Below are 14,068 nucleotides of genomic sequence, written 5' to 3' on the forward strand. Positions count from 1 at the left end.
TCGAATGGATGCCGTTGGCTGCAATGCACGAGAAGGATTTTATTTGGTGAAGACCAATCAATGCCATCAGAAATGTTCATCGCGACAACCGGGTTAACTTCATAAATACTGTAGCTGAAGATTTTCCAAATGATTTTGCAGTCAAGTCCCACCGTACCAAATGGAAAGATACATTCAATCAAGCCGCTCCATTGAGTCACCTGATTAGGTTTGAATCAAAGCGCAGAGCTGCGGCAGGTCATGAGCGCGCCCGGAAGGACATTTGTCCCACGGGCCGGCCCGTCTTTGGGGCTGCTTTTGTCGAGGACGGAGATCTGAGTGAGCGTGCTGCTGTCCGTGAGCAAGGTGCGACGTCGCTTACTGTAACGTAGGTAATCCTGAGTCTGCCATTTCCAAAACCGCTTCTTCAGTTCGGCCTGCACCTGCGCCCAAAAAGAATCTTCAGAGATGACAAATCTTTGACTCTTGTTATCTTCTCAAGTCACTTACCTCACCGTTCAGGAAACAGTAGAGTAGGGCCACAACAAATCCCTGCAAGCAAACAACACTCATCGTCATATATATATAAGATTATATCTTTGGAACGTATGACGAGTATGTGAATATGGCACCTGAAAGGACCCCAAGCCGAGCTCGATGAAAAGACGAGCCTCCGCTCCCGTGTTCTCCGGCAGGAACGCGAACACCATGTAGTGCATCCCAAAAAGCGGAATGAGCAACAGCGTGGACTTGGCCAGTCTCCTGCCGGCCGGCAAGACACAACGTTCGTTGGTCAAGCCGCGCATTTCCCGCCAAGCGTTTGAAAGCGAGCGCCTCACTTGAAGTGACCGCCATCATTGCCGCCGCCAGCAGGGGAACGCAACTTCTGCACCAGAATGCGGATCACGTTGATGAAGATGATGAAGTTGACCTGCACAAAGAAGACACAAGGAGCAGCTTGGAATATTGGGCTATGTCATATTTGGCTTTGTTTTCCTTTTTGACCACAAATCCTTACTATTGGTCACTCCCCACGTGGTCGTATTATTACGATAATTTCTGTAGGTGTTGAAAATGGTTTGTATGTCACTAACTCACCATCAACGATACAGTTATGGGAGCTTTTATGATCCACCAGATGGAGGCCACATCTGTGTCGTCCCAGCACCTGCGGCACAGCGCACGCGTTAACTAGCTCAACATGACGAGGGCAAAATATCGTTGTTCTCGCCTGAACACGTTCAGAGACGAGAACGCAAAGCCTGGCTGCTTCGGCTTCTGCCTCCAACGTTTTCCCTTTTTATTGAGCGACTCTCGTGCACGTAAGCAGTACAGGAAATGGACGGCGTGTCGGAAGCGCCTCACCCTCTGTTGTCATAGAAGTTGCGAGTCAAGATCCATGCCGTGATAATTGTCGACGGGACACCTGGGGAGCACGGCGAGGTATCACGTCATTCCAAGTCGACCCCGAACAGCAACACAAACACTCACCCCAGCCGATGAGAATGTACCACCAGAAGTATTTCTTCTGGAAGACAAAGGTGAGAGCCAGCAGGGTCTGCAGGTACATGCCCTCCACCAGCAGCCAGAAGTAGTTGGCCAAGATGCTAAACTGAAAGAAGGCCACGGCTGATTTACATGACATCTGCAAACAAGGCGAGAGAGTGATGGTGAGTATTATTACAATATAATATAATTATTATTATTACTATTATTATATAATGTGTTTCAATAATCTAAACTGTTCCTCGTTGTCTCATCACTTTAAAAGTTCCGGTGGCTCACTGCTTGTATTTGCTACTCAAGTCACCTTGGGTCTGTTTTGAGGTGCTTTGTTGTTTTGGACTTTTGTTGATGTTGTGATTTGGACAATTACTACACATTGCTTGTGACTTCACCCTGCTTTCTGAAATTGCACCCTCAAGCCCCCTGAAAAAATTCCAACTTTGCACAACTTTGCATTTGCCCTTCTTCTTCTTGAAAGGATGATTGCGAATGACCACGTATTCTTCCTTTTAAGTGCGAAACATCGAGTATAAGCGTTTCCGTACTCACGGTGGACATGATACAGTGGTCCTGATCTTCATTGGAGAAGAGAATTTCGTCTTTAATGAAGACGGCGCTGGCTCGCAAGATGAAAGAGAAAAAGAGGTTCATGTGGATGTAGTTTCTGGTGCAGTGAAACTTCCTGCCAAAGGAGAAGGTCAAACATTTGAAAGTAGCCTGAAAAACAGTTTTTACAAGTAGAATGTTACTGGATTGTAATTTGCCAGGATTTATTTTTTAAAAAGAGTTACCTGAAAATTGTAAAGACAAAAATGGCAGAAATAAGCGAGATGAGGGATGTGGCGTAGCCAGCTGTGTACACCTGTTTGAAGTTGGAGAGGTACGTTGTCTGAAGTGGGAGAGAAAAAAGCGAAACACGACCAAGCACTTTGCATTAACCTTCATGAAATGCTGTCAGCTGATTGCGATGTTCATTAAAGCCACTGTTAACCTCTTGAGGTGTCCTCATCTATTTTAGCACACCGTGACCTTCATTAGCAGCAAACCTTTAAGCAAAACCTATTTAGCATTGTGACAAAAAAGGCTGAATTCCTTATCCTCGCTCAAATGGAGATTTGTTGTGTAGGCACAATGATATTTTGCTAATCGGATGTTTTCATCTTCTTAGAATCCTCAAAATGTCATCAGAAAAGTCAAATGAAATGGACTGAACCGATGTCCGCATGAGCGAGCATATGTTGAAGCCCCTCCCCCGTAGAGCCAAAGCAGAAGCAAGCCTCAGCATGGGGCAGCAGCCATCTGCCTCGACCGCTCACAATACAAAATAGTGGAGACGGACGGCGCACACGTAAACATCGAGCAATTCCTTTTTTGGAATTGCCTCCTTGCCTGAAATAAAACCACATTTGCGTGAAGGTTGATATGAAGTTTTCTCAGGGCTGGTTGGCAACAGAAACTGTCAAAATGGAAGAGGATTTTCTACCAAGCAGATTCTTCACGCTTGTGATTGTTGCTGTCACGAAACTATCCGAAGATTTTGCAAGCCTAGTGGACAAGTATTAATACGGGGATACTGTCATCTGATCCAAAATTAGGAACCCAGTTACAATTCAAATTCTGTGGTCGTGCTTTTTGTTTTGATGTCGTCGTTATCTTGCCCTCCCCGTCAACTTCCATAGCCAATCGGTGTGGTGGTGTTTGACGTATACCTCGGATTCTGCTGGGTTGTCGTCAGCAAACCGGCAGACGTCCATGTAGCTCGGATACAGCTCGGACCAGCCGCTCTCGGTGCAGTTCCTGTAGATGTGACCTAGCGCACAAAAGGCACAATTGCGAACCTCTGGCAACTGGCTGGGGAACCTCTGTTCTAAATAACTACAAAATCAAGTGAATCTGGCAAAGAAATACTACATGAAGGCTATGATCAGATGTTATAGTGAGCCGCAAGCTGCCCGTCAGAAATACAAACACACGTACGAGTTTTACAGTTTTGGGAAAGAGTGGGCATCGTGATGCAAATCCACCCGCACGTCCGTGGAGATTGCTCGGTGGGAGGTTTGCTGTCAAGGCTAAAGTAAGGTAAAGTGTTGACCACATTGCATTGGCGGCCCGGGCGAAGGCTGAGGCTCCAGAGAGAAGTGCCTCTTCTCAGCATTGCCGGAGCTAACAAGCGCTGCCAATTTCTTGCTCATGCCGTCGGCCGCTACACGCAAGCCTTTGATTTCCCACTTGGTTCTTTTCTCTGCGATGGTCCTGGCGTTTCCATCGGTGCTCGCTAATGATGCATCAACTTGACTTTTGCAGGCATCCGCGGAGGCGGAACTCCATCGGGGGCCAGGAACCCGCTAACATTGAGTTAGGAGGTCATCGGCTCGGGGCAACCCGTCCGCCATTCCTCGCGCATGCAGCGCACTCACTCGGCTCAAATGGAATGATTTGCTTTCACTTTGGCTTTGCGCTTATTTGCATTTCTGGAAGATATGCAGTCATAGCAGTCATGGATGGATATACATTTTTGTTTTCTTGACTCAAAAGGCGGGAAAGACAATGCTCCTGTTGTCTTTGCTTCCAAATGGCGGATTGCTTTACCTTGGTTAAGAAAGAGCAGGGAGACATTGGCGCAGGACACGCCCACCACCTGCCCCACCTCGGCAGCATACCAGCAGCGAATCTCGTCCCACACGGTCGGGCACCCTACGGTGGCAAAACAGCACGTTCAGCAAGACAGCCCGTCACCAATTGAGAAATCGGTTTGATTCGCGCCTCTTCCATGACATCATCCTGTTTCTCGTACATCTTCGTGTCATGTTTGTTCTGTCAAGAAAGAACTTGAAGCGAACACTGAATAAAGAAGATGGCATTTTGCTTTGGCGTCGGGCTGAAAATGGCCTGTTTAGTGTCATCTCCTAATGGCTCTCCGGCGAACGCATGCTTGGCCGGGCAGCCATGCGTGAAAGGCCGCCGTGCTCTCATTTGAATGGCCTTGTGCGTGCGTGCGAGCGGCGCTTCCTTCATTAGCTGCTAATTAGCGCTTGAGACATTGTGATGAATGCTGCAGATGGAAAGGCTGCTCTTTGCGGCTCGTCTGCCCTCTCACATCGTTAATGGGCCTTTTGTCAGACGCCGATGTCCTTTGGAAGTCTTACCTGCCGTGTATTTCTTTCATGTTCTGAAATGAGCGAGGCATTCAAACAGTTGGTGTGATTCAATACATACTTTGCAGCAGACTGTGTTGGTGGGCGTTGGTAGGCGTGGTCTGATTGGATAAATCCAAAGCACTTCCAAACGAATGACAAAGTCGTCTGTTTGCTGTTTTGAGGCCGGTCAGCGGCGACAGCGGCCCACAAACAGCGGACTTGCTGGCGTTGGCGGCCTCTCGGCAGATGTCGTTCACCAGTTGGTGACCAATTTGGTTCGATTCGGAGATCTGGTTTACTGGCACAAACCTCGACATTTACCCGAGCCCGGCGCGACACGTGACTGGCTGCTTTTCACCAGCTCCCTTTCAGTTCTTCATGCTGAAAATCCAGAATGCGTTCATATGTGGACGCACGTTTTTGATATCGTCTGTTTGCTCCTCGCAAGGGAACCTTTGCCATTCCCAAGCACCAAATGTAAATCCAAGTGTATCATGTCAGAGCTGCATTCCTCTTTCTGTGCACAGCTGACTTATCGCTGTTTTGTCACGGTCCAATGAAACATTTTTCTTCATCGCTGCCGCTCTCATAATATTGTTACAAGTATTGCGAGAGTAAAGGGCACCGCTGGGATGTACGCTGCAATATCTCGCCTTTAATAAACAACGAAGCGATAAGGTGAAAGCCAAGAGCGCCAACGAGAAGCGGCAGATAGGAGTAACGCGGGGTTTAAGGAGACATGTGGCGTGCCTCTCGTGGAGCTCAGCTGCCAGATGGTGAAAACAAACCGGCTTTCATTTTGTCGTTAGACAAAGCGCACGTTCCGCCGCGTTGACCTCCGACGTCAGTGTGGCGGATGAAACCCAAAAGTGCAAAGCGGCGGTATGGAAATGTCCCTTGAGTGTGTCAAGAGTGCGACTTGTATACCTGCCCCGGTGGAGAGCTTGTTTTCTTCCTGAGCGATGATGTGTCCGCATTCTTCCTGCGCCTTCATGTGCTGAAGCACTAGGGCGCAATCCGGGTGCATGGCCTCCGTCTACACAGTGACAAAAGTCTGCATCAGCCCAAACTCCTTTCATGGACATTGCCGTTGACACAGAAACAATTCATCCATCCATTGTCTGAACCACATGCAAACGCCACCCGGGTAGGTCGGAGGCGGGATCGAACCCCGCATCTCAGAACCGTGCACCAGCATGACGCCCACTTTAGACGATGACATTTGAATTTAATTCCTTCATCAGTCCACATGAAAGATCACAATCCGTTCTCGTTATTGGCTCACTCTGTGCGCTTGGCATTATTGGACGATCCTCCCAAACTCGTTTACGTGAAAAATGTGCTCTGAAATGTGTTGAGATGGGCACCGCTGCGGCGTTAGTGGGGAGTGAGGAGAAGAAAACCAAGGTGAGGCGTGATAGAAAATGTGAATCTTGTTTGGGAAGCGCAGCTTCGCGTGAAATATGTCTTTCATATCTGCTTGACGAGCGAGAAGATCGCAAGCTGCCAACATTACAGCCTGTGAGTGTGTGTGTGTCTTTGTAAATGGCAGCGCTTCATCTGAAAGCAACTGAAATGAAATCACCGCCTGTGGGGGGTGGGGGGGCAAGCTTTGCCGAGACGAGATGGTTAAGGGCGCCACACGTCATTGTCATAGGCTTCGAGGTCGATACAGTGACAGCCCTTCAAAGGCTAAAAGTGAATGTAAAGGGACACCGTCACAGAAATAAGTATTTCATTCTTATCACACTAAATCATCAAACCATCAGTTGGGGATTGGGTCGTTTTTCATGTCTGAAAGTTAATTTCTCATCTGCAATTTTAAGAAATTAAAATTGAAGAGGCACCATGGGTAATTTCATATTCCCGCAAGGGCTGGGGAGCAAGATTTTGGCTCTTAGAAGTAAATTTTCTTCTGTTTCCTCTCGCCAGTACTTGGCAACCTCGTTCTTTTCCAGCTCTGGATTAAGAATAGCCGTTCAGATATGAAACTCTCTTTAAGATGTTTTCCCTGGATCCCAGCTGCCCAGCGCTCCCTCCCGGGGATGCCTTGAACACAAGAAGGGTCCCCATTTTGCTTGTTACATCAACTTTCCTTTGCTAAATTGGTTTTCTCTGTCCAGATACTGAGAGTTCTGTAGGATCTTTAAGAAAGGGGTTAGGCGATGACTCACGCATGCTTAAAGCTCACAGGGAACAGGTGAACGTGAAGTCAGGACCGTCGGGGGAACTCACCAACGTCGCCCACAGCATCTGCAGCAGACTCAACTCAAGGAACGTCGTCGCCCGTTTCCAGCAGAAGCCTTGAGAGACGGACATGCTGTATGCGCAGGCTTGGAGAGCAAGCTGTGTAGTTCGCTCCGAGCCGAAAGAAAAATCCAAGCCAATAAAGTCGCGGCGCTGCAGTGACTTTTCGGCCTGATGAGAATGATTTGGGTTATTTTCCAGTCCTTCATGTGCAGGCGTGAGAATGAGAATGAGGAGTCGAAGAGGATGCGCGCACGCGCGCGAGTGAAAAGACGCGCGCGCTCTCGTCAAATGGAGCCGGGGAGGGCGCCCTCGCTTTGCCAACCCTCAAGTCACAATTATACTCGATATCTGCGAGCCATAAATATCAAATCCAATCAAGCAGGGCGCTAACTCAGCGTGCGTGAAGTCGCGTAAAATGAGGACGCCCTCAACATGTTGCTCGCTCTCATCGTGATAACTGCAACTTTTGAAATTGTATACGGCAAACTTTACGGATCACAAAGTTTATTAAAATGACTGCAAGATGGCAGATGCAAGCTAGTGTCTTAGAAATGACCGAATGATGTCGAGTACTTTCTTGACTATTACACTCTTTGCCAGTTCCTTGTTGGAGAATTGCGCATGTGGTCAAAAAAGGACGCCAACTGTTTCCAGCTGCATGTCCCCCAGCAGCCCATGCAGGCATCGTCGACAAAGGCCAAGAGGTCACGTGTGAATGTAAACACAGCCGCAAGCAAGAAAACACAACTGGACCGCACCACTCATTTTTTATTATTCCTTTTCAGAACTCAAAAGTATTGGTCATCTGGGCTTATTGTGGTTGAGTCTCGATCATAATGCAGTTTTCCCACAGATTTATGCAATTACAAAATGAGCTTAGGCCTCAAGGAGCTCTATGCAGTTCGCAGGCGAGCGGCAGCACTTTGGAATCACTTGGAGGACAAGCTGACTCCAAAATCAAGTGCAGTAGTGTAGCCGAGATGGAACCGAGGCAAGTGCATCAAGTTACTGCTCTTCATGTGTTCGTCCATCCAGATCTTAAACATTGAGCATTACAAATCCTTGCCTTGCATGAACAAGCGATACAAATCCATGACCCAATCAGCTTTCTCATTCCATGGTGGCCTTCAGGAAAGCAAGCCAGATGACGGTGAGCGGCTGCTGTGGTGTTAAATAAAATCAATCTGCTCTTAATCAGAAGAACCTCTGCGCATTTCCCTCCTCATCTGATGCAGGACGTCAACAATTAACACTTGAAAGCCTGCATTCATCAACATCATAATCGTTGTAATTGGATGCAAATCAAAAAGCACCGCACAGTTTCATTTCCCTCTTGTTGAAGATACAGATTCACATTCAAGATCATCTCTCAAGACGCTGAGAGGCATAATAGGCCACCTGTGCACTGGGTTCATTTGCATTTTGCACAATGGAAATAGATCTTCAGAAACGGACACACCGGCGCATCATCGTGATCATCTTGTTTGATCCTCCAAAGTGCGAGGGCCAACCTTGAAGGCAAACTTAGATGGCTCAATTTGCCAATTTGATTGATGAGAATCCACTGAGTCAGGAAGACCTCACGCCCGGCTCATGAGGCATAATCTTCCATTTGCTTGATGATTTGCAGACTGCACACTGACAACCAATCAACTTGGACTGAAACGTGATCAAAGCAGGACAGTCAAGTTGCTCGCTTGATTGTCGTCATCAGCACAACAGCAAAGAAGACATTTGCCGTTGGACAGCGATAGTGATGGTTCAAAACTAAGCGGCAAAAGTAAAGACAGCTTCGAGATAGACTTTGAGAAGAAGGTGGCAAAAGTCCTCATTTCTGTGTGGCAAGATGTCGTGTTGACTTTGACGTGAGAAAAAGTTGCAGCTGCCTTGTTTGTTTAACAAGCGCACATCCTTGAGCGAAGAGTTCTCCTAACAATACATGGCAGCCGGGTCGCTCGGCCAGCTCAAATAAACCCACCCAGCCGCACGAGTGGAGCATGTGCCCTTGTTTGCTCAACGACAACTTCTTCGCTTATCTCCCTGGACACTCTTTGAGCTCATCAGGCAAGTGTTGGGCTTGATCGCTTGGAATTGTCACCACACACATGCTCTGGGAAATTGAGGTCCAATTTAACCACACGCACACTTTGGGAAATTGAGGTCCAATTTAACATCACAAAATGAACAACTTTAGAAAAAACATGTAGAACAGCAGGAAGAGACAAGGTTTTTCAACTTTGCTACCTGCTCCATTGTTTTTTTTTCTCCAGTCAGTCTTTGAAAGTCGAGCTCAAGCCTTTTTAAAACAATTGAAGAAAGTGCGGGCAGGCCAGATGAAACGTGGAAGGCTACGAGAGGCGTCCCGCTTAGCGATAAAGGCACATGCTGGGACTCTGGTACAGGTACATGTAGGCATCGCAGAAGAGACGTTTGGCAACACCTTTCATGTCCCGAGGGATCTGATCGGCCAGCTCGGCCGGGGACATGTCCAGGTAGATGGCCACCTCGGGGCACGCTCGCACCTCAGGGATGTTGAAACCGTCCGCGTCGCCTGTGAGAGCGCAGCACATGACCCGGTCAAAAGCCAGCAAAAGGGAGCGCTGCTAGCTGCCGCCGCGAGCCGCCACTGCGACTCGCCATTTGCCTCCGCAGCTCACCTTCCCTGTCCGCCATGCTGTCAAAGAAGATCCAGTCGTGGCTGTGGGCTCCGTATTTGATGAAAGCAACGTAGTGGCTCGTCTCGATGCAGAGGACGGCAAAGAGCTCTAAGGTGTCCCGAGTCAGCGCGTGAGGCGCTCCTCGCGCGGCGTAACCCTCGGGGAGATCCAGGACGGTTGTCTGATGGCTGAGCCGCCGAGGGTGAGAATGGACCTGGAATGCACGTCGTCGACTGAATTCCATTTGGAAGCGGCCTTTGCCTTAGGACCGTGCGGAAGGTGGCACACCTGAAGCGAGCATGTGGTGCAGAAGACTTTGAATCCCGTCTGGCTGAAGAGCGACTCGTCAAAGCAGACGGCACACTCTTCCTGGGCCAGCTCGCCGCAGAGGATGCACTGCTGGGGACCTGAAAGACACACGGCGTTCAGCACCGCTCTGACTCTGCTCGCCAGTGACACGCAGCACAACCCGGGCTTACCCCCTGAGAGGAGGCCGCTGACGTCCAACTCCAGGGATGGAATAATCTTGTCAAACATTTTGAATTTCTTGCCAAAGCGAGGCATCTGAAGAATGAGGCAGGACGGCATCTGAAATCAGAAGGAAAGAGAAAAGTGTTACATTTTTGGAGACAATGAAAAGGATGCAGAAAGCAGACAGGACACGCAGACGACAAGGAGCCCGTATCACCTCGGCCAGCTTAAGTCCGGCGTCGTGGAAGGAATGTTCCAGCAACTGTTGCACGGTCGGAAGCAGCAGGCCTCGCTTCTGTTCCAGGAAGATCTGGTAGCAGTAACTCTCTTGCACTTTGCCAGCAGCCGACCTGCGGACGTCACGGCACGCGTGAAGCCTCGGGCGCGTCTGGCGAAAAATTCCGCAGAGGCGCCGACGTACAGTTTGAGGAGAGGATCCAGGGCGAGGATGTGGTGCATGATGACGGTGAGGAACTCCTCCGGGTCTGAAAACCCACAGCGGAGTGAGCCCGGCACGCAAATGGCGTCCACGATGCCACGGAAACCAAACTCACCTTTCTCCTCTGTGGTGAAGGAGCGACAGTAGCCGTGTTTTTCCAGCTGCTGTCGCAGCTTCATGACGTGCATGGCTTGCACAAAGCCTTCGCTGAAAAAGCACCCCGAGATCACTCACCATGCCTTTCCAACTCACACGTGTGAAACGCACCTTCGAAGGGGGTTGACGATGTTGTGGAGCAGCGTTCTCTGAATGGCCGCATCTTGAGGCTCGATGGATTTGAACAACATGGAGTCCAGCACCGAGGAGCAAGAGAACAAACTGCCAAGGTGCAAAGAAGCAGACAAGCGACGTCTTTGAGCCAAAGTCTTGGAAGCAGCAAAGAAAGAGCTCCGAGCAACAAACTCGTGGTCACCTAACGAGGGCTGCATCCATGTAGCAAGAGTTGCAGTGTCCCTGGATGCCCTTCATCCGGCCAATCAGAACTTGCGCAACTCGATCCGAGCTGATGGGAGCCACGGGATCCACTTTTTCAACACACTGCTGTATTTCTATGTCTGCAACAGTGAACATAATGCATGAGAGGTCAAACTTCGCTGGAGGCTCGGAGAGGATGCTGACCTGCGACCGAGTGCTTAGGCGCCCCCTCGCTGAGAAAGCGCGCATCGGGACGGCAACAGCTGTACTTGACGAAGAGAGCCCTTCTGGGAGGACATTGGAAGAAAGAGACGTTTTTGAAGGTGCCGTCACTCACGCCAATGTCGTTCTCCTGCGCAACAGGACAGAAAACGGGATCAAGCTCAAATGGAGGGTTGAAATCATGTTACGATCAAACAAAGCAATCCACAATATCACCACAGATTTATTTGCTGCCAATGAATGAGGAGTCTAACTAGATTTCTTGTTCATAGGCAGTTCCACTGTTTTTCAATCTCCACCCAAATGGTAAACATTACAAGCTCGAGTCCAGCAATCACGTCCTGTCGCCCGGGAAGGGTCCCGATCCAGCGGATGATTCCGTACAAACTGCCCGTGCCCAAGGACACCTCGACCAGTGAGTTCACGCCCATGCCACATTTTTCTTCCACTGCACCGTTGTCGAGGGCAATCAGGTCAGACCCTGTGAGGGGGACACACACATTTGGGTAAAATGTCCACCAAATATATAGTGTCATGTGAATCACGCATGCTCCAACCGGCAGGATATTCCCCAACAACAACAAACTGGAGCGGGACTTCAACTTCGCCCGTCCTCCCCGTGGCATCAATGTCCTGCAAACATAAAGAAAAGGCCAAATTTATGATGCTTTGTTTGCATTTGGCCCTCCGCTGCCACCTGCTGTTCAGTTAAAGCTCCAAGCAAAAAGGCGAAGGAGACTGTGCATCAAACCTCCTCTTCAGATGTGAAGAATCGTAAAAATAAAACAAAATAGTCATATTAAACTTGTGTACAAGCGTAATATTGCTGCAATGTTGACTCACGGTGGAGATCAAGACAAAATGTTTGCCGTCCTTCTCCTGGACGTTGAGCACCATTCCATAACAGCAGTAATCTTCAATGAAGTAGGTGACTCTGTCGCCCGGGACCGGCATTTGCGTTTGGCGACCCGACGGGGGTTCGGAGTCGGCCGCTGAGGAGCAGTCGGAATCACGTGGTCGGACTCTGCAGAAAGGTGCGAAGATGCCGCAGTCGCGCTCGCAAGCGAAGAGGCTCTCGTTGTCGTGACATCCGTCCGTGTCGCCTTTGCCCTTGTCTTCCCCCTTGACCGCAGAAAACAAGAAAAGCATTTCTTGCAAACAGGCCCGAATGCGAGAAGCGGCACGTTTGGGACGAAGTCTTGTTTGGAAGCTTGTACCTGCAGCTCAACTCCAAAGAATGTTGCCTTCAAGGGCTCATCTGCCGCCGCTTGGGACAGGCTTCCTATGAAGCGGATGATTCCGTTCAATTGCCCTCCTCCTTCTTCCACGATGACTTCAGTTCCCTCGCAAAGCGTCAGCGCTCGACGGAGAGCGTCTTTGTCTCGAAACCATTTGAGCCTTTCGGAGTTGTCGGTGACGGCCAGCAGAAGAGCGGCCTCGCACTCACTGACTTCTTCCAGACATCTGCGATCCATCTCGCAGTACAAAGGTGCCAGTGAGCCAAGCATGAAGACTTGTAATTTTTGGGCAAACTCGATACTTGCTCGGTACTCATAAATACTATAACAGATGCGACCAGTGTGACTGTGTCGGAGGTAGTCCGGCGGTTCGGTGACGATGAAATACTGGATGCCTGTCGACATCATGATCCTGAGGAAGCAGGACATTGGATAGATTAAAAAACACACCAACACATTCATAAGAGTAAGTTGCACAAATTATAATGTTCACTCTAACAGCACCTGAGCACCGTAAGCGCGACATTTGAGATGTCGGTACAAAAGTACGACATTATATTTGGAAGAGTCGAGCACTCGTGAAAATTAACCGGAAGCCTGTCCTGTTAACAAACATTAAACAATGCTCCTCAACCAGCGTGTACATGTAGACATTGCAGGGGGCGACTTGGAAACATTCCCATATTTTAATTTGCAAGATGTCGAAATGCTATGAGTGCTTTACAACTTGTTTTCCTGGGGAGACTTTTGTTTTGTTCCAAATAATTAACGTTTCAATGCCTCTTGAAAGGGGGACTTATTTAAATAAGCTCCATTTTTATTGCGACACATATTCTATTTTCTTTCTACACGTGGTAATAACACAATCACACAACCGACCAATTAAAATTCGTGTGGTCAGGGTATTGATTCGGCTTAAAATGTGTTTTAGATACTCGTATTATGAAGTAGAATGATGGGTGTGGTTGTGTACCTTCAAATATTTCACTTGACTGCATCTTCAGACTATTTTGCACTACTTTTCAGAATACATTGTCATGTATATACGAATATGACACTTGCTGAAACGGATTGCGGGGGCATCGCTATATCTCCCCACCCAACAAGCAAATTCAATCTGATAAAATGGGTTTCCAAAAAATAAAAACGAAACAATAAAATAACAATCGATTGAGGACAGAAACACCCGTCGGTAAGCAAACATGTTACCAACAATACAAGTGGAAATGCAAGTGTTACCAACAATACCTTAGCTCGTCCAAATCAGATGATTTGTTTTTATTTTGTCCCCATTCGATCGTGAGACGCGCTTCCTCGTCGGTATTAATTCAGAACGTCGTCGTGAGTAATGGTCATTCTTCTGCTAAAATATCAACTTTTCGTTGTCATTCTTCTACTAAAATGGCAACTTTCGGTGCAACTTCTTAGATGCATCAACAAATTCGATTCTGAACTACACAACTACTTGTTGTGACAGCGACACGACTGCGCTACTTTTACTTTGAGAGACAAGGCCACATCTCATTTATTTGAATAAAATATCCTATATCCTCGCGTCGCGTGTTCGCTTGGTAGAACCTGCGAGCACCGTAGAGCTCGTCAAGGAGACGAGGCGGATAATAAGGTCCAAGTGTAAAGAATTCCCAGAGAATTGAGACGAACGTTTTGTCAACGTCATTTATGGAGACGGCGATT

The 14,068-nt window shown here is 48.4% G+C and overlaps 2 protein-coding genes across 3 annotated transcripts; both read right to left on the reverse strand.

The window, feature by feature from the left end:
• Positions 1 to 19: 19 nt before the first annotated feature.
• LOC119121632 (pituitary adenylate cyclase-activating polypeptide type I receptor-like) lies at positions 20 to 7,152 on the reverse strand. 2 transcript variants are annotated; one of them, XM_037249443.1, is made up of 13 exons: positions 6,858 to 7,150; positions 5,550 to 5,658; positions 4,075 to 4,179; positions 3,195 to 3,295; positions 2,277 to 2,374; positions 2,035 to 2,167; positions 1,471 to 1,624; positions 1,345 to 1,405; positions 1,078 to 1,147; positions 819 to 910; positions 612 to 741; positions 490 to 531; positions 20 to 422 (listed from the first exon to the last, which is right to left on the reverse strand). In XM_037249443.1, exons 1-13 carry the CDS (start codon positions 6,939 to 6,941, stop codon positions 216 to 218), a joined length of 1,386 nt encoding a protein of 461 aa, XP_037105338.1. In that variant the 5' UTR covers positions 6,942 to 7,150; the 3' UTR covers positions 20 to 215. The 2 variants fall into 2 exon arrangements, with proteins under 2 accessions (XP_037105338.1, XP_037105339.1); XM_037249444.1 differs by having other exon boundaries at positions 356 to 439; positions 6,858 to 7,152.
• Positions 7,153 to 7,624: 472 nt separating this feature from the next.
• On the reverse strand, positions 7,625 to 14,045 carry cyldl (cylindromatosis (turban tumor syndrome), like). The gene is made up of 15 exons (XM_037249351.1): positions 13,622 to 14,045; positions 12,353 to 12,785; positions 11,979 to 12,257; positions 11,693 to 11,768; positions 11,453 to 11,616; positions 11,118 to 11,265; positions 10,912 to 11,053; positions 10,707 to 10,817; positions 10,555 to 10,646; positions 10,422 to 10,485; positions 10,218 to 10,350; positions 10,009 to 10,117; positions 9,818 to 9,936; positions 9,530 to 9,743; positions 7,625 to 9,423 (listed from the first exon to the last, which is right to left on the reverse strand). The coding sequence occupies exons 2-15, from the start codon at positions 12,779 to 12,781 to the stop codon at positions 9,239 to 9,241; spliced, it is 2,265 nt and encodes a 754-aa protein (XP_037105246.1). The 5' UTR covers positions 12,782 to 12,785; positions 13,622 to 14,045; the 3' UTR covers positions 7,625 to 9,238.
• Positions 14,046 to 14,068: the final 23 nt, after the last annotated feature.

This window comes from Syngnathus acus, chromosome 4, assembly GCF_901709675.1.
Source record: "Syngnathus acus chromosome 4, fSynAcu1.2, whole genome shotgun sequence".
In the NCBI taxonomy this organism is placed as follows: domain Eukaryota; kingdom Metazoa; phylum Chordata; class Actinopteri; order Syngnathiformes; family Syngnathidae; genus Syngnathus; species Syngnathus acus.

Coding starts and splice junctions, on each gene's coding strand:
- LOC119121632 (XM_037249443.1), bottom strand. CDS start 6,941: ATGTCCGTCTCTCAAGGCTTCTGCTGGAAACGGGCGACGACGTTCCTT. Junction 1,406..1,470: donor GTACATTCTCATCGGCTGGG/GTGAGTGTTTGT, acceptor CGTGCTCCCCAG/GTGTCCCGTCGACAATTATC. Junction 532..611: donor TCGGCTTGGGGTCCTTTCAG/GTGCCATATTCA, acceptor GTTTGCTTGCAG/GGATTTGTTGTGGCCCTACT.
- cyldl (XM_037249351.1), bottom strand. CDS start 12,781: ATGATGTCGACAGGCATCCAGTATTTCATCGTCACCGAACCGCCGGAC. Junction 11,617..11,692: donor TGTTGGGGAATATCCTGCCG/GTTGGAGCATGC, acceptor TCCCCCTCACAG/GGTCTGACCTGATTGCCCTC. Junction 11,266..11,452: donor TGATTGCTGGACTCGAGCTT/GTAATGTTTACC, acceptor CCTGTTGCGCAG/GAGAACGACATTGGCGTGAG.